Source organism: Sarcophilus harrisii, chromosome 1 (assembly GCF_902635505.1).
Source record: "Sarcophilus harrisii chromosome 1, mSarHar1.11, whole genome shotgun sequence".
Taxonomy (NCBI): domain Eukaryota; kingdom Metazoa; phylum Chordata; class Mammalia; order Dasyuromorphia; family Dasyuridae; genus Sarcophilus; species Sarcophilus harrisii.
In genome coordinates, this window is record NC_045426.1 from 585,540,307 (window position 1) to 585,567,283 (window position 26,977).

General features: G+C 36.2%; 1 protein-coding gene across 1 annotated transcript; it reads left to right on the forward strand.

Annotated features, from left to right (window-relative positions):
* The first annotated feature begins 4,593 nt into the window (after positions 1-4,593).
* Positions 4,594-26,504, forward strand: CTHRC1 (collagen triple helix repeat containing 1). Its single transcript, XM_003760312.3, has 4 exons — positions 4,594-4,943; positions 16,522-16,743; positions 19,190-19,406; positions 23,709-26,504. Exons 1-4 carry the CDS (start codon positions 4,782-4,784, stop codon positions 23,849-23,851), a joined length of 744 nt encoding a protein of 247 aa, XP_003760360.1. The 5' UTR covers positions 4,594-4,781; the 3' UTR covers positions 23,852-26,504.
* The last annotated feature ends 473 nt before the right edge of the window (positions 26,505-26,977 follow it).

Here is a 26,977-nt window from a genome sequence, read left to right on the forward strand (position 1 = left end):
GCAGAATTTTCTGGATCAGATTTATGATTGGTACTGAAACTCCTAATGAGAAAACTCCTTGTATCAATGCAGCTCAGCTACTGATTTGCATCTAATATTCTTAGAGAATTACCCTGGGGACCTTGAGAAGTTAAGGGATTTGGTCTGTGTCTTAGCCAGTATGGGTTAAAAGCTGGACCTGAACCCAAGTTTTCCTAACTTTTTTTGATTTCTCTATGATTCCACATTGCTTTTTGCCTCTAGAAAATACTGGTGTTGAAAGATGAATTTTTGCCTCATGGAGAAACTTTTTCTTTTTAAATTAAGATGACTTTTATTTAAGTATGGATTGATCTTGATGGTCTCTGAGGCCTTTTCCAACATTGAGCTTCTGATTAAAACCTGGAATTCCTGGTGGGAAGTACTATGAGAAAAATCTGGAAAGTTAGCACAGTATAAGAATATATGAAAGCCAAGCTCGAGGGTGATGGGAACAACATGATGTTCAGTTTTAGTCTTTGCCAATTATCTCAATTTTCCTTTTGAAAAAGGGTAAATGGAAGGTTAGAATATTAGACTGCCATTAATTACATTCTCAATTCATGGGTATTCACTTGATGTCTAGGAAAAACAAAGATGTTTTAGCATCTTTGCCCAATCAACATGGATACAAGATATTATATGGCAAGAGAGAAGTTGCATGTCAGACAAGGTAAGAATAGGATATCTCCTTTTGGAATAGAAAGCTCTGCACCTATGCTTTAAGCAAATACATCTAGTGATCCCCAGGAGAGTTAAAACGTGCTCTAAAGCCAGGGAATCACCAAAGCTCTTTTTCATACTATATGTTGACAATCCATGGCCTTTGAAAGAAAAATTTCAAGTTGACTACTGAGACTATCTCATCTAGCTGCTCTCATTTTTACAAATAAAGAAACTGAAGCTCAGAAAAGGAGAAATAAATAACTTGCCTAAATTGATAGGATCATAGATTTATAGCTGGAAGGGGGTCTTAGAGGCCCAGCTTCCTCACTTTACACACTTAGAAACTGAAGAATAGAGGTTAAGTGATTTTTTAAAAAGTCATGTGGGTAGTAAGTAGAAGAGCCACAATGTAAACCCAGGTCCTTGACTTTAAATTCAGCACATTTTCCACTGCATCAGAGTGCCTTACCAATCAAGTAGCTAGTAACACATGTTCTTTTGTAGATTCTTGGCAAGTAGTATTGAAAAAAAAATTATACTTTCCTCACTGTTGACCATATGGGCTAATGTAAATATTTCTTCTATGAGTGCTTTCTGCCAAGGTGCTTCAGACCTCTTCTTTCATCTACAATGAATCTTATTGAATCAGTCATATTTATATAGAACACCAATTACATTACTGAGCTACATGATGCACTTAAAAGTGCAGCTGTGGAGACTGTTTGTTGTCTTCTCTCCCCTACCTCCTCAAATCAAACAATATCACTTTTTTGCCTTTTATTTTGTTTTGTTTTTATAAGGTTTTTTCATGCCTTTGGTTTTCATCTTACAGTCATTCTGTAAATGCTCTTCATTTATTCTCATCTGAATAGAATTTTCCTTTATAACAAAATGAATTATTTTTTGCAGCAAGCAAAATTCCCCAAGACAATGCCTGAACACTGAATCTGATTATACACACACACACACATACACACACACACACATATATGTATACACACACACAATATTGTACCCTATCCCAGTTGAGAGGAGGGAGGATATCATTTACTAATCACATATGTTCTTAAATAAGAATATTCATAATAGCTTAGGATGTGTCATTTTATTTTATATGGCAGAGTAATGCAAGTAACTGATAGATTCAAAACTGCCAGGACTTGTTCAAGGTAATATAGAAGGTAAGTATGATGTTTCTATAGAAGCAGTGTTGTTGTTCAGTAATATCTGACTTTTGGTGAACTCATTTGGGCTTTTTTTGGAGGGGGGGCAAAGATACTAGAATGATTTTCCATTTTCTTTTCCAGTTCATTTTACAGATGAGGCAACTGAGACAAGCAGGCTCTAGGACTTGCTCAGAATCACACAAGCTAATAATTATCTAAGGCCATATTTGAATTTAGGGAGATGAGTCTTCCTGACTCTATGGTCAGCACTCTATTCACTGTGTCACCTAGGTGCTTCATAGTACTAGTGCTAAGATTCAAATCTAAGTCTCTGGCACTAAATCCAGTGTTTGATTATTCCCTTCTGTTTTTCTTCCTAACATGTCTCTTTGCTAATCCATTGTTTAAAAAAACATCACTAGTTTCCAGTTGCATAGAGGATGAATTTCAATTTATTCGCTTGGAATTCAAGACATCTGCAAAATTTGGCTGAACCATACTATTTGGGCAAATATAGCCCAGCCAGAGGAGTATGATCAGAAGAGTGATGGTACTAACCTAAGAAGATGTGTTAAAAGAGATGAAGGATATTTAACTTTCATAAAGAGAAGTCAGGGAGAGACATAAGCAGATACCAGTCTGTAATTATTTGTAAGAAGAGTTATATAGAAGGGAGATTAGGTTTGTTCTTTGGCCCCATGGATAGAATCAGAAAGAAAAGATACCAGTTATAGATAGGAGACCTATTTTGCCTTGATACAGAAACAAACTTCCTAATATTTAGAGCCATCCCAAAGTGCTATCTCAGGAGGTAGTTAGGTCCTCCAAGTTCTTTGAGTTAGAGCTTATAAATGAAGTGTTAGAAGGGGCCTCAAAGCTCCCTGAATGTAATCTCCTCCTTATATAGATAAGTCATTCATTCATCTGACTTGAAAAGCAATACAATCCATCATCCTCCTTTAAGTAGAGGCTGGATGCTGCATGTTATAGAGGAGATGCTTGCTTAGGAATAGACTGGGCTAAATGGCTATAAAGATTCTTTCCAACTATGAATGAGAAGATCTGATTTTGTTTTGCTAGTATTTATAAGACCTTAAGATTGCAGAGTGTTTCATAAATATTATCTCACTCGATTCTCACAACTGTGGAAGATAAGAATTATTAATAGCTTAATTTTACTGATAAGTAAACTGAGATAGGCCTTGGTTAAGTGACTTGTGTAGTTAGTCTGTAAGGTCACATTTGAAATCAGGTCTTCTGGATTCCAAGTCCAGCACTCTATCTGTTGCAGGACATAGCTGCCATGATATATTGCTGGGATAGAGGATGGCATTATTACAGCATATATTATTCAACCTGGTTCAGGCAAACACCATTTTCAAGCTACTATCAGAAAGTAGCATAATGTGCTTGAAAGGATATTGACATGAGGGTCTTACCTTAAATTAGCAGCATGAACTTGGATAAGCCTCAACTTCCCAAGGTTTTAATCGTACAATGGTTTAGATGATTGCTTAAGGTTCATTCTTTCCAATGCTGATATTCAATAATTCTGGATAAAGTTAGCTTAGATTCAGGAACTAGATCTAGAAGAAGCTGACATTATTACTTTTCTTAGTGGAAAGGTGGACAAATGAGTAACTCAGTTCAGAGGAAAGGGGTACAAAAATAATAACAAGTATTCATATAGCAATTTAGGGCTTAAAAAGCACTTTGTTTATATTTTTCATTTGATCCTCACAAGAACTCTAGGAAGTAGATGCTATTATTATCCTCAGTTTTACAAAAGAGGTGATTGAGGTTGAGAGCTGTTCATTGATTTGCCTACTAACATAGTTGGTGACTACTAGAATTTATATAGTGCTTTCAGATTTGCACAATGCTTCACATACATTGTCTCATTTGGACTCTCACTGTACATTTCATTCAGGTTCTTAATTTTTCTTCTATAGCTGTAGCTTCTAAGATATCCCATGGCTCTTAAGAACATTCTCCAACCCATCTCTGTAAGTTTCTGTCTCTATCTCTGGCTCTCTCCCTCCCTCCTTCCCTTCTTCTTCCTTCCTCCTCCTCCCTCCCTCCCCCTTTTCTCTCTCCCTCAACCCCCCTCTCTATCTCCTTCTTCCTCCTCTTCCCTTTTCCCCCTCCACTTCACCCATCTTCAATGAAAATCCTGGAGGCAGGGTGGAAGATCTAATAAATGGTCCCTTATAGTATTATCTAAGGCCATAGCTATCCCCTTTTCAGTTACCTTTCCTGCCTGAGGATATCATCTATGCAAACTTTTTATCCCTGAATTCCTTTACCAGCCTCTGGTGCCGGTTTTGCTGAGCTGCCGCAGGAAGAGCGCTGGATTTGGAACCAGAAAATTTGAATTTAAATCTGCTACTTAATACATGTGTAAGTTTGGGCAAGTTATTCAACGTCCCAGGGCCTCAATGCTTTATCATTAAAATGAAGGGGTGAAAAATAGCTGCCTTGAAAAGTCCCTTCCAGCTCGAAGTCTGTGATCTTAAGCTTCCTTCCCTGCGCTGTGTCTGACCCTCTCCATAAATTTCACCTCCCCCCTCTACAAAGTTCTCTTATCCTCTCTCTTCTCCCGAGGGTCTGTCTGCTTTCTAGCAGCAGGAAGGGGCTCCTAGGCGCGAGCCAAAGAGGCGGGTCCCCAGCTGTCTCGGCCCGCCCCGCGGCCAGGCTCTGGGGGCCGGGCGGTGGTGGGGCGGGCAGCGGGCTCCCAGCCTCTCACAGGATGGAAATTCCTGGTGTCCGCAGGGAGGGCGCGCGTGTGAAAGGCGCATTGATGCAGCCGGAGACAGCCGCGGCAACAGAGAGCGTTGGGGCCAGACACTGACCAATTCAGCTGCCTCCCACCCCCTCTTCCTAACGGGCCAGAGCTCAGCCGAGTCTTTCAGCCGCTCATTCGGCGTGACCATGCGCTCCTGCAACCCGGCTGCTGCCTCCGCTTCTGTCCGGCTGCACCTCTGCCTCCTGCAGCTCCTTCTGCTGCTGCTGTGGCCCGCGCCTTTGGGCGGCACGGAGAACCCCAAAGGAAAGCAGAAATCGCAGCTCCGCCCCAGGGAGGTAGTGGACCTGGTGAGCCCGTCTCATCCCGTTCGGTTCAGTCCACCCCGTCCGGTCCCATCCTGTGCTATCCAGTCTGCCCCATCCGTCCCGTGGGAAGGCTGCGGGCCCAGGGAGTTGGGGAATAAAGGCTAGTTGGAATCGCAGGAGACTAGGGAATAGATGGAGACTGGCCTCGGCTGTGTCGGGCAAACAGGGCGATATTGGCAAAACTGGAGAGGGAGTTCGGGTCGCTGAGGCTGGAGAGATGATCAAAAGCTACAGATGTTTGGGTGTGTCTGTCTATCTGCCCCGCTGCCTCATCTATGTATATATGTTTGTCTGCTTGCCCATCTCTGTGTATGTCTGCCTGCTTACTTAATTTGAGAGGGGGGAAGGGTCGTCCACTGTCTGTCTACGTGGAAGGAAGGACATGTGCTTTCGGGCTTGGGATTCTGGAGAGGGAATTAACTTGAAGATGGAGAAATCTTGGAGTGGTGATGACCTTGGAGAACTTTGGTGATTCCTGCATATTAGCCCTTTGCAAATTTTAGTCCTAGGGGCTTCAAGCCACAAGGTTTAGTTCTATGCCTGGACGATGCAATGGAGAACTTTGTTGGCGCTCCCTATGGGTAACCACTAAAAGCTTTGTTAGTTACCCGAAGAGATTTTAAGAGGATTTGGAGTCCAAGGACTTTGATTCAACGCCCAACGTTGCTCTTCAGTAACTATGCGCCTCTAGACAAATCAATTTAAAACTGACCTCAGTTTCCTCATTTGTAAAACAAAAGGGCTAGAGTAGTTTATCTAGAAAAATATAAATCCTATGAGACTAAGAAATTATGCATGAAGTAATCCTCTGACCTTAGACTTATCTCCTTGACCCTGGAGGCTGTGTCAGAAAAAATGTTGTATGGTAAGGCAGTTTTCCTCTTTCTGCTTCTGGTTTCTATTAAGACTTTGTTTATTTTTAGAAGGAAAGTGGTTTAAGGAAGAAAGCCTTTTTTTCCCGGGCTCTCTTGAGGGCTTCTCCTGAATTTCAATGGGAGTTATTTTTTCTTGAAATTACTTTGTCTTTGTTTTGTGCTTATCTGTATGTCCAGTTGTATTTTTACCAAGGAAAATATGAGCTTATTGTAAGCAGAGATAGTGTCCTTTCTCATCTTTGTATCACCAGCTCCCAGCACAATTCTCTCCTTACCCCATTTATTCCCAGTCTAGTAAAAACAAGGGGGCAGGGGAGGGGGTTGGGAATTTCAGTCAATAGCATTAATGTGACTGGAAAGGCTGCACATATAACTATGGTTCAAATAGAGCAAAATTTGCCTGTTAACATTTAGAAACCTGATTTCTCCCTCCTCCCTTACACTGAACTCTTGCTGACCATTGCTGTGGTCACCAAAAGAAGAAAATTGCAGCTCCTACTCTCCATGTGGATGATCCGTGGGGAATCTTCTCTCCTAGTCTTCAAATTACAAAGGAAGTTAGACAACATGGGTTTTGTAGATTGTTATTCTTTTCTACTGGCAGAGAGATTCAATTCACTCAAGTAAGGACACGTTGCATGATCCTGTCCTTAGTTAGGGGAACTGGACAAATCAAGGATTTCAGTGCAAGAAAGTTTCCTGCCCTTCCAATTCTCCATTCCATTTTCTCTTTCCCTTCAGAATTCTGAGTCTCTTTTCTCCTCATTCAAAACCTGATTTCGACAATGATGAAAGAACAAGTCTGGAGGGGAGGGGAGTAAAATAAAGGTCAGGGAAAAAATAAATCACAAAGAAATTGAGCAGAGTCCATGCTCTGGAAATCCTACTAACCCCCTAAGGCCTTCAGTACATGGATTAGCTGAATGCAAAGATTCATCACCAGACTGGTCACTGGCTGTGGCAGGAGGAGAAGAGAAGATGAATTTTTTGGAAGTAGCAACTCAATAAAACCACTCACCTGAATGGGGTTTTAGTCTTTGTGGGTGCAGGGAGAACCCACATCATGGAAATCACAAAATCTTTTAAGTATTACAGACACAATGATGAATATGTTTATTTAGTTAGTAATAATGTGCTTACTCTGTAGCAAGGGATAGTGAAGCAGTTCTGGACTGGGGAGGGGGGAGGGTCAGGAAGACCTGAGTTCAAATCCTGCCCCAGATACTGCCTTTTTTGACTTTAGGCATGTCACTTCAGCTCTCTCAGATTCAGTTTGCCCATCTGTAAAGTAGGGGTAATAATAATAATAGTACCTACTTCACAGCTAAATTGAACAGCATTGGGCCTAGAGTCAGGAAGACTTGAGTTCGAATACAGCCTCAGATGCTTATTAGCCATATGACTCTGGGAAAGTCACTTATTTTTCTCATCTATATTTTTTATCACTTAACTCAGTTTCTTCATCTTTAAAGTGAGTTAAAGAAGGAAATGGCAAACCACTGCAGTGTCTTTGACAAGATAATCCCAAATAGGGTCATGAAGAGTTAGACATAACTGAAATAACTGAAAAACAACAACTTCACAGGGTTATGAGAATCAAATAAAATAATGTGTGTAAAGCAATTTTCAAGTCTTATAGTGCTATGTAATTGTTAACTAATATTATTCTACCTTGGACACTTACAAACTATGAGATTTAGCAAGCCCCTTAAACTCTATAAGCCTTGTTTTCTCATCTGTAAAATGGGTGGTAATAATAATATTTACTTCACAAAGCTGTTAAGAACATTTAATTAAGGTACTATACATGAAAGCATTTTTAACTCTTAAAGCACTGTATAAATAGCAATATAGATATGTTATATATTTGTGTGTGTATATATATGTATATATGTACTTATACACAGAGTATATGTGTGTATACCATGTGCAGTGCAGTGTGGTATTATAGATTGAGAGTTGACTTTGAAACCAGGAAGACCCCTATTTTTGAAGCATACTGGATATCTGATTTTTTTTTTAAATTATAACTTTTTATTGACAGAACATATGCTTGGGCAATTTTTTACATTATCCCTTCCACTGACTTCTGTTCCGACTTTTCCCTTCCCTCCTTCCACCCCCTCCCCTAAATGGCAGGCAGTCTTATACATGTTAAATATGTTATAGTATATCCTAGATACAATATATGTGTGCAGAACCATACAGTTCTCTTGTTGCATAGGGAGACTTGGATTCAAAAGGTAAAAATAACTTGGGAAGAAAGACAAAAATGTAAACAGTTTACACTGATTTCCCAGTGTTCCTTCTCTGAGTGTAGCTGCTTCTGTCCATCATTGATCAATTGGAACTGAGTTAGATGTTCTCTTTGTCAAAGATATCCACTTCCATCGATCTGATTCTTTTAAAGTCACTATTAATTCTCTAAAACAAAGCTTATTAAACTGTGAATTGTAACCCCATATTGAGTCTTGTAACTGAATGTGAAGGTTGCAAAATTATGATTTATTATCAGCAAATGTTTGCTTTTGTATACTCATTTAATATACCTTTATACTCAGGGTCACATAAAAATTTCTCAGGCAGAAAGGGGTATCAAGCCGAAAAAGTTTATGAATCTGCTCTAGGTCAAATTAGGCATCAAATGCAAATAGAAACAAGAGCCATTTAAGCTTCCATGAGGATCCTTGACACCAAACATAACTTTAAAAACCTACAAAATAACTTTATCTATGTTATATTATATTTTTATTTTGTTAAATATTTCCCAATGATAGTTTAATCTGGTTCAAGCTACACTTGGGAATGTTGTAAACTGCATGAATATTTGACACATCTAACTCTCTAAGACCTTAAATTGCAGAAAAGATGAGAGGTTCATTTCAGCCAGGTAAAGTCACATTGCATAATACAGTCTTTAGTTATGGAACTTGTCAAATCAAGCATTTCAGTGCAAGAAAGTTTCCCTACTCTTCTTTCCTTCACACTGCCAAACCTCTCTTCTCCCCATCAAAGCCTATTCATATATTGATGAAAAAACAGATCTGGGGGAAAAAAGTAAAGGTCAAGGGAAAAAAATCACTTAAAAATTATAGTAGAGAGAGTCATTACCCTATGCTAATGAAATCACAGATCCAAATCCTTATCCATGAATTTCAAGTTTTCAGACTTTCAACTCTAGAAGTCTCTTAATTTGTCTAGTGCTTACATTAGTTGTATCTGATTAAAGCAAATCACTTTGTGATTTCTGGACAAAAGTCCAGTAGCTCAGTTAGCTTGTCTGTGACACGTGGACCACAATACTTTTAATACTTCCCTCATTGGACTATGATGAGGCTTAAATGAGAAGATGTGTGATAGGTAGTAGTATATTACAAGATATTAAGCTTTGTATAAATGCCAGCTATCATTATTTAAGCCTCTGGCATTTGATTCTTTCCCCAGCACTGATATGATTAAACTAGATATTGTCTGAGATTCTTTCTAATTTTAACATTTAGTTATTCTTTAAATCCTCTCCTAAGTACAGTCCTTTTGCCATAGTCACCAGGTTGAAAAAGCTATTGTAAACACTCCAGCATACATTCTCTTTTTATTATTTATTTATGTATTTTGTGAGGCAACTGGGGTTAAGTGCCTTGCCCAGGGTCACACAGTTAGTAAAATATTAAGGATCTGAAGCTAGATTTGATTCTACTGAGTCCAGGACCGGTGGTCTATTCACCTCACCACCTAGCTGTCCCTAAGTTTTCTCTTTTTTTAAGAAAAAGATAATTTTGATTAAATTAAACTTAGTTCAACTAACATATACTTGTTTTATTTCCTTTCCATATCCCCTGTCACTGAACCAAAACAGAAAAATTGAATCCTTGTAAGAAATATGCATAGCCAAGCAAATCAAATTCCTGATCAGCTAGCTATGTTTAGTGATGTATGTCTCATTCTGGATCTTGAATCCATCAGTTTTCTGTGAAGTGGCAAATAAAATGCTTCATCTTCAGTCATCTGGAATCATTGTTGCTCATTGTCTTCATTAAAGTTCTCAAGTATTTCAAAGTTGTTTTTCTTTATAATGTTAAATTCAAGATGGAGAAAGCATGAAAAAAGCAGTAAAGTTTTGGCCAAGTAAGCTCTGAGTGGAGTACCTCTGAAAGCCAAAGAAAATCCTAATGATGAAGAGACCTAGCGAGTAAGACAAAAGTTGATATCTACAACTGGTGGTATAATTATGGAACCAGTTGATCCAGGAATAATTAATATCCCACCCACTATCTTAAATAAGGTTAATCACTTATTAAAGACAAAAAAAGACTTGGAAGCACAGTGTATGTGACAAATCTGAATTACAAAGTTGGCTAGAATAAATTGAAGAAAATATTCTGTGCAGCTGATGTATTTAGAATAGACATTCTTGAAGATGAAAATAGGAAAAATCATGCAATCAACACTGTTTCTTTTGAACAACTTAATTGAAATTTAATATGCAACAATCAACTTTTGTTTTACAGAACAGAATTCATGAAAATGAATTAGAGGAACTTGCCAAAAGGGGACTTTTTTTTTTTCCTGGAGTACCTTTAGTAACTCTTTCATAGATTTGATAGCATTGGTATAGAACTAGAACCAGAAGAAATTTCTCTTGATGCCAATTGTCTAAAAAAAAAAAAGACATAAGAAAGACAAAGTGTGACCTGCAGGAATGGAAATGAAAGGCATGGAATTTGAAATAGACACTTGGAACGTCCCTTTATTTGTAATGGCATGAGTCAGTTTGGATCTATCCTGAACATGGACCAAATGAGTAGTATGGATTGTGTAATGGCCGGAAGATTTGAGAGAAACTTTGCTTGAAATGAAATGGAAATGGCTTACACTTTTTGAGAAACTCTTCTGAGAGGAGTGGGGGGTAGCAGAGCAGTGGTTCTGGAATCAAGGGAATGGACCCTGAAATTGACTGCATAAATGGTGCTGGTATGAAAAAAAAGGGCTTCTAGCCTGGGCCATGAAAAGCACAGAATGGACAGAATAGGGTCTAAAATGGAGAGAATGGGTCTTGTCATGAACTGAATGGTAAACACTCTAGAAGGAACGGGGTCAGGAATATAGCAAAAAGATTCCCTTGAAATAGTGTACATGAACACAAGTATTGAGAGGATGGATAACCTATAGAATTGATATAAGGGTAGATAGAGGAAATGAGGGCTATCATGGGTTTTGGTATTGAGAGAATGGCTATTCCTATAAGTTGGGTTGGTTCAGCTATAGATTGAATGGGATCAAATGTGGATCTAAATATGAGAAGTGATAAAGCCTACATGGTGATAAAGCCTACATGGCCTATGGACATCAATAATATGGATTGCAAGGGATTGGACCATTTAAGGGCCAATAACATAAAGACAATAAAAATCAGTTATGAGTTCAGTTCTAGGCTTAGGAAAATAGTATATGAGAAATAACATTGATAGAGATATAGAATTGAATTGAAAAAATTTTGGAGACAATTACACAAGGTGTTTTGGAGATGCTAGTGGCCATATGCTTATGGTTATTCAAAATGTCTGCCAAATGTTTATAAGATCCCTATCTTTTGACTTCTCATGACAAATGTTAATAAACTCAAATTCAATTAATGTTGCCATTTCATGCGGTCATCACTTTGGAAGACTGGCAGGCCGAAAGGGTTATGGTGTGGTCAAGTGAGAGTCATGATGGTTGTTAAAGAAATCCAGCTAGATATTGAATAGAATAAAGATTAGAGGAAGAGATATTGATGAGCTGATTGATAAAAATACTTTAAAAAATATTAAATCCAGAGTTTTCAAATTTGTGTTATTTTCTTTATTAGTTATATTAATTTGTTTACTGGTTACATAAGAATGTTTCATTTGCTTTTTGAGGGAGGCTGATTTCCATTACTTTTTAAATGACTGCAACCTTATTTGATTGGTTTTATTGAGGATAAGATGTGCATAATTGTTTTTATAGTTGTGATGTTTTGTTGATATTACTACTTTGCTAATAAACATATTCTAAAAGCCACTTAAAAAAGAAAAAAAAAAAGAAAAGCTTTACATTTGAGATCAGCTGCAGACTAAGAGAACAGGATTTACTTTAACTGAATCTTTTAAAATTCCTTGCATATTATCTTTCAAAATGTTCCTTTCACACTTTCAGCAAGGTCTGCCCCCTGGTGGTGTCTTTGTTTTGGAATCCAGAGAAAAGATCTAACTTTGCTTCATATAGAAACTAAAAAAAAATAGCTTAAGTTAAGATTCAGAGGTGGGAATGGGTAGTGTTGGCCTGGATGGAGCCGAGGAAAAATGACTAGTAGAGAATGAGGTGAATTGGGTCATTTGAGGACAGAAGTTTTTACTTGATTCCACAGGGACATTGAGAGACTATGAGTAAGAGATGTAGTTTGGTCACATGGCATTCCTGTTGTATTTTTTTTTTAGGGGTCAGTGATCAGGAGCAGATTTAGAAGAAGAGAAGCTCAGCTGAGGAACGTTATATTCCTAGGAAGAGTCCAGATGAAAATAAAAATAATACGGACGAAACTATAATGCAATGACAGCTAGATGATGCAATGGAAAGAACACTGGACCTAGAGTCAGAAAAACTTTAATTCAAATCCGATCTAAGGCATTAGCAGAGTTACCTTGGGCAAAGCACTTAACCCTATTCACCTCAGTTTCCTTATCCATAAAATGAGCTGAAGAAGGAAATGGCAAACCACTGCAGTATGTTTGCCAAGAAAACCCCCAATATGAATAGTCAGACATAACTAAAATGACTAGCTGTTTCAGGAATGCTGATCTTAAAGGGAGGATGGTTGAAAACAAAATACTGAAGGAAGGAGATCTAATGCAGAAAAGCAAAGTCTAATAGTTCAGAACTCTAACTGGAAACCTCATCATCAGTCAGTTAATAAGCATTTATTAAATAACTACAATTGGCCAAGTACATTGTACTAAATACTGGGAATACAACAAAAGGACAAAATATTATGTCTGCTGTCAAGTCCAATGGGGAAGAAAATGGCAAACAATTAAATAAAAAGGCTATAAAAGAAAACAAATGGTATATAAAAGATATATAATCATATACCCATAATTAACACACACATATATAGCTATAAATGATAACAAATAGGATATAAAGAATGTATAATTATATGTAGCTTTAAAGTTTAACGAAAAAGGATAAATTATAATCAATAGAGGAAAGACACTAGAATTAAGGGAGATTGGGAAACGATTCCTGTCAAAGATGGAATTTTAGCTGACACTTGAAGGTGTCCAGGTAAGTCAGGGAACTAAGATAAGAGGGAGACTATTCCATGAAAGAGTGACAGCCAGTAGAAATATTCAAAACTGGGAGATGATGTGTTTTGTCCAAGAAATAGCAAAGAAGCTAGTGTCATTGGGTTATATATTATATAGGGGAAGAAGGGAGTAAGGTATAAGAAAACTGAAAAGGTTAGAGAGAACAACAAACAGAAGAGTTTATATTTGATCCTAGAAATGATAAAGAACCAATGGAATTTATTGAATGGGAGGATTCATTGGTCAGACCTGTGCTTTAGAAAGACCACTTTGACAGCCAAATGGAGTAAGAAGATACTTGTGGCAAGCAGACCAACCAGCAAGCTGTTGTAATAATCTAAGTAAGAGTGTCTGCACTAGAGCAGTAGTAGTTTAAAAGGGAGAAGAGAACACATACGAGAGTTATTGCAGAAGCAAAATTGACAAATTGACAACAGATTGTATATAAAGAATGAGAGAAAGTAAAGATTGAAAATAATACTGAAGTTGTAAATCTGAGTGACTGGGAAGATGGTGGTGCTATTACCAGTAATAGAGAAATTTGGGAGGGGGAAAAGTTTAGGGAGAAAGATAAAGAATTCAATTTTAGACATGGAGCATTTAAGATGTCTATGAGTCACCCAGTTCAATATGTTTAATAGAGAGTTGGAGATTTGAGACTGGAGGCCAGTAAAAAAGATAGGACTGGATAAGAACATTTGATAATTAAATCCAAGAGAGCTGATGAAAACATCAAGTAAAACAGTTCAAAGAGAGAAGGCCCAGGATAGAGGCCTGGGGGACACTATTGTTGGAAGGCATGACTTCCTAAAGATCAGTAAAGGAGGATTAAGAGTCTTAGATTAGGCAGTTGTAAGAGAAAGGTAACTTTGGAGAGAGCAATTGTTTGAATGATGAAGTTGGAAAATAAGAGTGTGGGGAAAGGAAGTGATAGAGTCATTCTAGATGACCTTCTCAAGGAGCTTAGCTATAAAAAAGGAGGAAAGGTGTGGAATGTAAGCTAGTGAGGATGGATGAATTAAATGAGATTTTTGGAGATGACAGAGATATAGACATATTTGTAAGCAACAGAAAAATAAACAGGGAGAGATTGAAGATAAGTGAGAAACTGGGGGTGATATAGGGGACAATATTCTGGAAAAGCAGGGATAGAATGGGATCATTTGTTCACATAGAGGAATTTGCCTTGATAAAGAGAAGGGTGACCTCTTAATGTGAGTTAGGGTAAGGTAGGAAAGAGTGAAAGAAGGCAACTTACATTATCATGTAAAATGGAAGAAGGAGAGAAGAGGAAGCTCTTGTTGAACGTCCTTAGTTTTTTATTCAAAATATGATAGGGGGAAATCCTCTCTTGGTTTGAGGAAAGATTAAAAAAAGATTTGGAAGCATCATTATGGTCAGTGGGATAATGAGTCGAGTTAGAGAGATTTAAAAGGATTGCCTTTCAGCAACGAGAGCCCCGATGAGTTCTGTAATATAAATTTTTAGTGGACTCATTAAGCATGGTTTCATGATTTGACCCAACTTTGTTTGCCTGAACATGTGTAGGAGCAAAGTTGACTGACTGATCTGAGAGTGATCTGAGTCTGAGGTTGATAAGGCTAAAGCAGTGATAAAATAAAGAGTCAAGGCATTCAAGAGACTTGAACTGTTTCACCAAGGACTGAGAAGGAAAATGTAGGTCGTGCTAGCATGATAGCCTGGGAAAGAACTAAAGGGTTGAGGGACTGGAGGACATGGTGTGGATGAAGAATAGGAGAGGTAAGCTTTAGTGATGATAATAATACAAGAGAAAATACCCAAATAAACCATTTTGGTCTCTCTACTTCTGTCCCATTCAAAAGCAAACCCCAATAGTCTATATATTTGACTAATATTTTAGAATAAAAATCAAATTTAAATAGATCTCAGTCTTTTCATCCAAGTTCTCAAAACACTTTTTCATGTATTAACTCACTTTCACATTCCTTCGATAAGTATGCATCTATCTCTATCTACCTATCCATTTCTCTGTCTCTTTTTCTCTGTCTTTCTCTTTCCTACTCTACCTTTTCTGATAAAATAGCATTGTTCCCAATCATGAGGAAATTCAGTTCTAGAGGGAGAAGGTTCTTTTAATGTCAGTGAAGCACACTGGAAAGATAAACATTAAGCTTACTGGAAAACTTCATATGGATAATCATCTCTGACCCTTGATGATCTTACTAAATCCTGTTTCTAAATAGTGAGATTTGAAGCATATTTAATCTAATAAAAATTTATTAAGCAACTATTATTTGCAAGGTCCATTTATAATGCTGGAGATACAAACAAAATTAAAAAAATAAAAAGCAGTTCCTGCTTTCAACAAGCTTACATTCTACTGCAGGCGGACCAAACCATTTACATACCTATCACAAGCTTATTTGAGATAACAGAAAAGGAGGGAAAGGATTCTGGCACAGAGTGACATATAAAACTGATCCTTAACAGAAGCCTAGGATTCTATGAAGTGGAGATGAGGAAGGAATGAATTCCTGGTCCAAGAGATAGTCTGACAAAGGCAGGGAGATGAAAGATAAGAGCCCAACTACAAGAGATAACCAGTAGATTAGTTAGATTGGAATATAAAGTACACAAAAATAGAGTATTGTGAACAGATCTGGGACCTCATGTAACATCAACATTGTGAAAGGCTTCAAATACTAAGCTGGTGAGATGGTATTTTATCTTTGTACTAGTAGGGAGCCACTGAAGTTTCTTTAGCAGAGTTGAAATGAACAAACATGTGCTTTATGAAATTTATTTTGGCAATTCTGAGGAAGATTGGAACGGGAGAAAATTGGAAGCTGAAAGTTTTAATTAGAAGCTTGTCCAGGGAGGAGATGAGGGAGATGGCAGGAGAATATAGATGATCTTTTGGAGGTAGATTTAGTGAGACTTGGTGTCCAATTGGATCTCTGAGATGAGGGAGTAAGAAATCAAAAATTTTAGGTGTTGCAAGCCCAGATGACAGAAAGGCTGGTAGTTTTCGGTGTTCATCATAATATAAAAGGAAACATTTATTTCCTCTTTGATCATAGTGGTATAACTGATATAAAATGGTAGTACCAATTTTTTTAGTAATTCAGAAAATTAAATTTTAAAAGCAATAATCTGAATTATTATTGGTCAGCACGAAGTAAATGCTACTTTTATTAAAGTCATGTTATATTATTTCAAGAAAATTTTGTCCGTGTTTTCTTATATAGAGTTTTGTTGACAGAAGTGTCATATAAAAAATTCTCAAGTGCTGTTTTCCTAAGCAGAATATATCTTTACATTATAATTAAACTACGCTGTGGTGGTTTTTCCCCTTCTTTCTCTTTCTCTCCCTAGTATAATGGAATGTGCATTCAAGGACCTGCTGGAGTGCCTGGCAGAGATGGAAATCCTGGAGCCAATGGCATCCCAGGTACTCCTGGAATCCCAGGTCGAGATGGATTCAAAGGTGAAAAGGGTGAATGTCTGAGAGAAACTTTTGAAGAGACCTGGTCACCTAACTATAAACAGTGTTCATGGAGTGCACTTAACTATGGAATAGATCTTGGGAAAATTGCAGTAAGTAAATTTAAGAATTTTTCCAAGCTGAAATATCAAGATTGCAAAGTTTGAGTGTTAAGTTTCTGGTTAGATTTCCTACATATGGCCCAAAGTCATCTCAAGATTTAAAATTCAAGAGCAGATATCCTGACAATTTTAATCTAAGTTAAAACAAACTTGGCTCCAGTTTCCAACTATAAAAAATAGGTCATAATTCAAAACCAATTTTATAAAAGATATTATCAGACCAACATATCACCTTGCTATTTTACCTATAGTGTCTAAAAATATTCAGGTTAAAGAATGACTTTACAACTTTTTTTTATGTAGCTGTTATATGTAGGGTAATCTCTGTATTTCAATAGGGATAAATTACTATAAAAATTGATTCTAGATAGTTTTCCCTTCAAGTTAAACATTTTGTTCTTTAAATAAATCTTGTTTAAATTTAAAAAAAAAATGTTTAGATTAAAAGTAGTAATAGTGAATGTAGAAGCTTCATTAAAAGCATGTTCAATAGGTCAGTCACAGCAATGGACTTCATTTAAAATGGATTGTTACAAAAGCTTGACCAAATTTAAAGAAGACAAGAGTAATAGTGTAAACTATTGAAATTATATTTCTTTATCATATTTGTATTTAAAATAACAGCCATGTACATGCATTTTGATCAAAGATTCAGTCTAGCTAATTAATTAAATCTGCTTTAGAAATAGTCCATGTGAATGTGGAGATAGAATAGAGTGTGGGGCTTACAAATCTGAGTTATAATTCCAATTAATACTTCTCAGGGTAAAAACTTTTAATTTCATTCCTCACCCCCAATATTTGATTAAGGGTAAGTTTCTGATTAGGTTTATATGGGTATCAGCCATAATTTTTATGAATTTAACCTCTGGTAGAATTTTGTTAAATGTTAATATGTGTTAAAATTTTCCTCATTTAAGGTGGTCACCTAATTGATCCTGCCCTAAAATTTTGCTATATTTCCATATTAAGCAATGGCCTATATTCTTTACAATGCAAAGATATAGAGCTGAATATCAAAGTAACATGTATCTTATAGTTTTAGTAGCTGAGGACATATTGACAACTTTAATCTAAGTTAAAACAAACTTAGCTCCAGTTTTCAACTATAAAAAATAGGTCATAATTCAGTTTCCAGAAAAGTGTTCTATTAAAATAAATGCCTATGTATTTAAATACTCAGCACTAATGAATGAGTTGATTATTTGTAGCCTATCCAAAGCTTCTGGGTTTCTTTAGATTTAATTTACATTTATTTTTAGGATCTGTTATGCAAGGTCATCTATGTTAGGTTCTAAGGGTACAAAGATGCAAATCTTTTTCTAAAAAAATTTAAAATCTAGTCTAAATGTTGTTATGTATTTATACAACTGTATTTATTGCTCTCTTTCTATAGTATATCATTTATTATAATATAAAGCAATTATATTATAATACAGAACAATATATAATTATTATACATTCAAATACATATATAGATTTACATATTGATAAAATACACATAAACATGTATATGCTATAGATGCACGCATGCATGCACAAGTGTAGATACACACATATTCAGGCATTATACATGCATATGCACACACATAGGCATATGCATGTGTGTAAAGGGCTGAAACTCTTGAATTGATGCACTGGGGTCGGACAACTGAGCACTTAAGGCTAATTACCAATTGGACAATACTCTATTAGCATAAGCTTGAAAAATGGCCCTTCCCACTATCCTCTGCTGTCTTGATGATTGATGTATACAGAGGATTGTAGGTGGGACTAGGGGGTGGAGTAAGGCTACCCAGAGTCACATTGGCGGTAGATGAGGAGAAGGAAGGTCTGGAGATTCTGCTTCCATTCAATTCACTTCTACCCCTAAAGGTCAAGAATAAAGACCAAGGACTTTTGCTTATCCTGACTCTGGCTGATTCTAAGGTATACAGGGAACTAACTCGGTCTTCACACAGGTGTATGTGTATATACACATGTATATATGTATTGTGTTTAGTTATTTGCATTTAAATATCTATTGCTACATATGTGGCAAAATTCAAAGTCATTTTCCTAATGTTTAAAATTCAGCTGTTGGACTAAATAATCTCTTAGGTCTTTTCTAGTTCTAGATTTATGATCCTATAACTAAGTTTAACCTTTTCTCTTATTCATAATCAAGTTAAGGTGACAGATACTTATTGGCTTAACTTAATCCAAATGTTAATAGCTCAGTTGTTTTGTCCCATTGATGCCAAATGTGACTCAGATTTACTTTCCTATCATATACTATTTCTCTTGGGAATAAAAATATATAGTTTGACTAATTATGCTTTTAAAATGTGGACCGAGGGGTTGAAGACAATTCACATTTTGAAAACCTATCTATATTCTGGAGTGGAAATAGAATGAGAAATGGGGTTGTAAGTCAGTGTCTGTGTTTTTGCATTAGGAATGCACATTCACAAAGATGCGCTCTAATAGTGCCCTCCGGGTGCTTTTTAGTGGATCACTTCGACTAAAATGCAAAAGTGCCTGCTGTCAGCGGTGGTATTTTACATTCAACGGGGCTGAATGCTCTGGACCACTTCCCATTGAGGCCATAATTTATTTGGATCAAGGAAGCCCAGAGATGAATTCAACTATTAACATTCATCGAACTTCTTCAGGTAGGAGAACTATGACAAATGTGAGAGAATGTCCTGTGAGATCTTCCTTGGATTATTTTGTTCTCTTGATATGGATGATTAACAAACTCCTTTTTAAGTTTTGTTCTCATGTTAGACAAATGGATTATTATAATCTGTTATAGCATAGCCCTCCAGGCAATTTACAAACATTTCAATTTACTAAATATCTTTCTGTGCCTAATATGTGCAAAGTACTCTTCTAAGAACTGGGCCTACAAAAATGGAAGAAAAAAAATAGCCCCTGCCCCCAAGAGACTTGCATTTGACTGACAAACCTAGCATATAGTTAATGCTTAATAAATGCTTCTGTGACTGTTGTTAACTGACATTTTAACTTAACATAAATTATAATTTTTAGCATTCTACCAAGTATAGTACAATTAGAGTTGATCAACGGATTACTAGGGGCTACTATTGTACAGTAATAAGAACTTGATTGTCTCTGCTGCTCTTGGAAGGGGAGAAACAGTATAGCCAGCATGAAGGGAAAACACAATCTTGAATTCTCCTCTTGAATCAAGTTTAGGGTTATATCCAGTTTGAAGGAATTGATCATTTCCTTAGGTCAAAGGCTTATATCAATTTTTTAGGTTTTCTGTGCATGAAAGCAATTTGGAAAGCTTTGCTAGGTATATGGCAGATATACCTTTCTTGCTTTCTAAGATCTTTTCTAGCTGGAAACCTATGCTTCCATATGTCCCTTTGAGTAAATGAGATAATGCACAGAAACCGAGGCTAGATATTATTTGTATTTACAGATATAGTTCATGTTTATTAGATGACATGATTTCTCCACTGTTTCTTATTTTTTAAAATAATTTTATTCTTTATTAATCAGTGCTGCCTGAAATCAATTTTATGCCCAATCTTTAATGCTTTCTAGCTATTTTCAATAGAAGCTATTTTTAAGTTTTTATTTATTTTAGACTTAAAGTAAGAAAAGAAAAATCATCATCTTGTGCACAGCAGAACATAAGAGAAGATTCAATAAATTTATGATTTATGTTTAGATTCACATAGTTCCTTTGTCTATTTTGGCAGGTATATTTTCAGGTATTTTATACTGAATAGTTATTTTAAATGGTCTACAACATACAACATAGTATAGCTTCACATTTTTCTCTTTTAGTCAAACCTGTTTCAGTGCCAATATGTTTTTATATACAAGTTCTTTGGAACAAATAATCAGAATGATATAGTTTAAAATTTTATAGCTGGCTTTTGCTGTGGACTTCAGATCGAAAAGAAACAAATTCTAAAAGTATCAGGAAAAAATTAAATAATTAATGTAACAAAGCAACTTTAAAAATACCCAATAACAATGGTTTCTTTTTTTAGTATGTAAATTCATATATATATATATGTATATATATATATGTATATATATATATATATATATATATATATATATATATATAATGAGCACTGTGCCTCTTTAGAGTGAGAGGGTACTGTGTAGGGTATATATCACTAGATACTCTCTCCAGGGAGATGCTCAAGATGCACAAGATGTCTCTTGTGGATGCTCAGAAGCACTAATTGGTAGCAGCAGTACTGATATAAAGGAATAGAGTTATGAGAAACCTTTCAAAAGGGCTAGGTTTTCATTACTATGAGAATTTCCTTCTGCAGTTTAGATTGCACTCTTTCCCAATACCAGGAAAGGATTCTCTTTGAGATTCTTTGGCAATGCTTGGTCATGAATTGCATGTAACCAAACTGGTCCTTCATCACAGACATACAGACCATTTGGAGAGGGTGATTTTTGAGGCACTTCCAGTATGGGAGGCTCTTCCTGGAACTTCTGCTCCCTTGAAGAACCCATGATCACCTTCATGTCATAATGAGGTATTGCAGTAGGACTTAATGGAAATAAAAGGATGGTATCCTCTGCCAACTAGTTGTATTACCTTTTACAAATTGTTTAACTGCTCAAGTTTCCTCATCTGGAAAGCAAAGAGATTGGACTAAATTATGTCTGATTTAGCTTTAACATCCTATTATATATTTATTAACATAAAGCTTTTAGCTTTAACATCCTATTATCATATGACAGAGAATCATAATGAGGTAGCAAGGTATGGTGGTAGAGTGCTGGACTTGAAGTCAAGAAGACTTTAATTTGAATTCTGCCTTAGTCACTTATTAGCTTTGTGCCTCAGGACAGGTTACTTAACCTTTCAACCTTAGTTTCCACATCTGTTAAATGGGAATAATAATCCCTATTTCATGAATGGTTGTAAGAATCAGATGTGATAATAAATGTGAAGAGCTTACAAATCTTATAAATGTTAGATATTATTAGTACATAGTGAGTCACATGACAGTTCAAGTTCACATATTTGAAATTTAGGCCTGAAATACTTGCTATTATCAACAGTGATGGTGAATTTCTGGACCAACTTCCTGATGATTTCAAGACAGTAGAAAAATTTGAATATTCTTGGATTCTCCAATAAGGGATCCAGGTCATTCCACAGTAACTCTGATATCATATTGAGAATCTTGAACTGGACTTGGTTGGATGAGTAATACCTACTGATCTAGTTAATAATTTATATATCTGAGATTGATGTTAAAGGTGGACAATAAGCTGCATGAAGAATCAATTGGGAGGCGATCATCTTGATTCCCTTTTGAGAAATTGTGTCATTTTCACTTATCAGACTCCTCACTGTTGCAAAACAGCAATATTTTCTTTAGATTTAGAGTTAGAGGTGACTTTAGAGCCATCTTGAGATATTGAGTGTGCCTGAAATCATATAAGTAGTAAGTGGAAGAGTTGGGTATTTCTCATTTCAAACCAAGAACACTTTTAATTGCACCATATCTTGGAATACCACAACATCAAGAAAATCATAAGGGTAAATCAACCAAAGATACATGATGGCTATACCCTGGTTGGATTGTCAACAATGACCAGTGTCCAAGATGTAGCATTAAAATGTATCATCAAAGTGTGCTTTCACCTTAAGGATGGTTCCTCATCATCATCAGAAAGGGTGATAGGTCATCTTTTGAGAAAAAGTGAGAACAAATGAGTCACTTGAATCCTGGATTGGCATCCATGGAAAGTTAAAATCAGAAAATCAAAGAAGGACCTTCAGCATCCCAGTTAGCTTTTATGCAATTTATGAAAATAAAGTAGGATGAAAAGACATAGATACCAATTGCTGATGGAGGGAGGAACTACATTGATGATTTCAAGTATGTATTAAAACATTGCTTTAGAAAGGTAATGGTGGCTTAAAAAAAATAATGTTTCAAATCTATAGACCGTAATAGCAGGAAGACTGGGCTGGTGGATTGCTTGAATTCAGGAGTTCTGAACTACAGTAAGGAAAAGCCAATTAAGTATCTGAATTAGGTCTGGGGCCAGACCAAGCCACTAAATCACTAAGCTGCCTAAGAAAAGGTGAACTGGCTCAGGTCCGAAATGAAACAGGGCAAAATTTCCAAGCTGATTTGCAATGGAATCAGGTCTACTGGCTGCTGCACTTCCAGCCTGCATAAAATGTTGGGAAGGGGTGGGGAAGAGTGGTGATAGGGGAGTTTGCAGGGGAAGTCTTTAAAAAAAAAAAAAAAAAAAAAAAAAAAGGAGGTACTAAGTTGAGTTAGAATGTCAGTTTTATCATGGTTCTTTCGTGTTCTAAAACTGTGACTGCCACAGATTTTTTTCAAAAAGCAGTTTTTGTAAGCTACACACAAACAGAAAAGGAAAGCAATATATAAAATTTGTATTAGTGAGAAAATTGAGATGAGTGAAGCACTAATAAAACATTTTGCTTTAACCTAACCCCACCCAAACCCATGAAAGCTGTCTTCTGTTTCTCATGTATCAGGTATCAGAAAGTGTTCCAACAAAATAAGTACAATTCAAATCAAGTTCTTCCACTTTGAAAAAATAGAATAAATGTCTACTGGTTGGTTGGAATATTGATTTTTTTTTTTTTTGTGGGGAGTGATTTTCTGTTTCTCCTGGAATTTAACAATTTTACCATAAAATTTTTTTTTTTCTTAATAGGCTGCTTCCAACAGTGGTGATAAGTTGGGAATTTTCCAAAATATTATTTATAAAATTTAAGCTAAGAAAGAGATGCCCCAATATTTATGATAATTTATTTTGATATGAATTTGTAATCAATAAATCATGCTAGTTCCTGTATTAAGTAAGTAGCGTTAAGTTTGATGTCAGACATGATATTTAGCTGAAAGAATAAGAAAAGCTAATTGTTGTGAAATCTCAGGAGGGTTCTAACTGTAATTTTTTTTTTCCCCCAGTGGAAGGTCTATGTGAAGGAATCAGTGCTGGTTTAGTGGACATTGCTGTCTGGGTTGGTACCTGTGCAGATTACCCCAAAGGAGATGCCTCAACTGGATGGAATTCAGTGTCCCGAATCATCATTGAAGAACTCCCAAAATGAATCCCGCAGGTCCTCATTCCCTACCTCCTTTTGAATACAACTTAAACAGTTTATTTTATGAAACATTTTGTACTTTGAAAAAATAAGTTAAACTTTTTTTTTTTTTAAAACAGATGTAATCTAGTATTGTGTATTCAGACTTTCTTCTTTTTTTAATGTCATGTTACAAATGTTTAAGACAATTTGAGGAATTTGCTGTTGGTACAAACATTCCTTCCCACTTCCCTGCCTTAAAAATAACCTCTCCCAGGTCCCATTAGTAATAACCTCATTTTTGTCAGACAGGCTTTCTCTTTTCTCCTCACCTACCTCTTCTCTATCAACATAGCATCTAAACAAATTCATAACGAGAACCATTATAGAAGTTGGGGTTGTTTAAAATTGTTTTGTGTCTGTTAAATAAAGCCTACTATAAAAAAATTTAAAGCCTCAAGTCTCTAAATGAGGAGCTATTAAAGATTTTAGAGCAGAGACCAGATATAATCCAAATTGGTCTTTTCTTGATCAGTTGAATTTTTCTTAAAATTGAAAGAGATGATCAGTCCCTCTTGTTCAGATTATTTTTCTCAGTTAATAACAAATGCCTTTCTCAATCAGTGATTTTGTGGTATATCTATGCCTATAATGGGAATAGAAAAAAACAACACTACATGTAAAACTCATGTATCCAAATTTACCTTTTTTTTAAATTAATATTTCATTTATCCCTAATCACATGCAAAATAATCTTCAACATCCATTTTCTATAATTTTTGAGTGCCAAATTCTCTTCTTTCCTCCTTCCCCATTCCTCACCTGGAAGGAAAGCAACTTGATATAGACCACACATGTGCAGTTATATAAAACACATCTCCATACCAGCAAATGAGATAATTTTTTGGAACACTTTTTTTAAGTGGTGACCAAAGTTTCCTCCTGGCAAGCTGGAGATGCGAACATTGCAAATCTGCAAGTCAGATCAATTCACAGCAGTTGGTGGGTAGTGATATCCACCTTCTCTTTTTATATAGGAAAGGTCCCTTATCAGATGTTTATTGATATTTCATCATTCCCTCCGCCCCTGAATCCCCATTTTCCAGGATTCTAGGGCAGTGCTTGATGGGGAAGCAAGGATCTTTGATCTTTGGGATCTTTGAGCCTTATGATTGGTTGATGGATAAAAGTTCCACAATGAATATTTACCCAAGAAAACCCATTTATCCAAATCAGTGGCAAAAGAGAAATCAGACAAAGTAAGGAAATATATATATACCAGATGATGTAGAGTAAGATGTTCCTAGATCTTTGGGGAAACTCCCCGAAGTCTCTAGTGTAGCAACTGGGGATAAGGATATAATTGAAATTGCTAGGTCCATTCATGTCTTCCCAGAATCTTTTCCTTCAGCAACCTGAAGTTGGATTGAGCTCTTCCATCTTCCCTCTTGAAGCAAAAAACTGGAAGCATTGATTGCAGACCTCAGAGGGACATGAAGCTTGAAGAGTCCTGCCTTTTAGAAAGGGAAGGATATTTTTCTCCAGCAATGAGGAGAGTCCCATGCCAATGGGTTTGAGGATTAAGGTTACACTGTGAAATATTCATCTGTAAATTTCCCAACACCCAAGGACTCATCTCTCTTATCGGTGGCAGTTATTTTATAAACAATTTCATGGCAAATAAAGAAGAAAGGTGTTATTGTTCATTCACAGCCTAAATTTATGACTTAACTACTGAGACAATCTCCAAAATCTAAAATTTAATGTAAACAGGTGAAAGTTCACCTAGGGCTCTTTATTATTTCATGTACTGAGCTGTCTTGAACCTATAAGGTGATCCAGCTTTAAACTATTAAAATGTATGAATTTTATTAATAATGTATGAATTATATGCCAAGCAATGTCAACTCACTTATATTCACAAAGAAGGGTTGTAGTAAAAATCCTAAATGGTAAATATCCTTATAGACATTATGAGAAAAGTCATAGCATCCATAAACATTACAAAATGAATTAGAGCAGTTATTATGTAGCTAGCTATGCTACATATACTTTAGGGAGATTAATCTAATCTGGCTGCAGCATTATAGCTTGGCTGTTGGATAGAGGAAAGAGATTGAAGGCAGGCAGAATAGTGGAAGAAGTCATTGTAATAGTCCTGGTAAGAATGGTGAGGGCTCAGACTAGGATAGAGAGAAGTTTTAGAAGTAGAATTAGTTGAACACGGCAACAAATTAGATGGTCAGTGATGAGGGAATTGAGGGAAAGGGAGGAATTAATGGTGATGATCCTGAAATTTATAACTTAGATAGCAGTAAGGATTTGATTGAAATTAAAAGTCTAGAGTGAATGAGAGAAATTGGAAGAGATTTATCATCTATAGGTAATAGTGGGAGTTGTGGAAAGGAATGAAAGTGAGAGGATTGTGACTACTAATTTCAATTCAATGAATATTTATTCCCCTTATGGGGAAATCATGAGATAGAGGTAGCATAGCATAATAAATGAATGAGTTAAGGACTTAAGTTCAAAGGTTCTAATGCACCAACTGAAGGGAAAGACTATTAGAAAGGAAAGACAAAACAGCTGAGGACAGAATCTCTTGGTTCTATCATCTATAAAATGAGAGGTTGTGAATAAATGGCTTCTAATTCTAAATCTGGAAGCATTTAGGTGGCACTGTGGATAAAGTGTCTGGAGTTAGGAAGGCTCATCTCCCTAAATTCAAATCTAACAGATACTGTGTGACCCTAGGGAAGTCATTTAATCCTGTTTGCCTCAGTTTCCTAACCTGAAAAATGAGCTGGGGAAGGAAATGGCAAACCACTCTAATATCTTTGCCAAGAAAACTCCAAATGGGGTCACAAAGAATCAAACACAATTGATTAACAAAATCTCTAAATCTAAAATTATGATTCTATGATTCTTCTACAACATACCCAACAAGTGGGTCCTAGAAGTTTGTGTTCTGTTTCATGTCAACCTTGACTTTCCTTGACCAAATCTGCCTTTGTTGGCAAAGTTGCCTCTTGGATCTATGTCTTAGAGCAGATATTAGACCCCATGACTCTTCTATCATGAAGTTTTATATCTCATTTTGTCCACCCTCTTTCTCCTTTTTCTAAAGTAATGTTATCTCAGAGTTTTTACCAA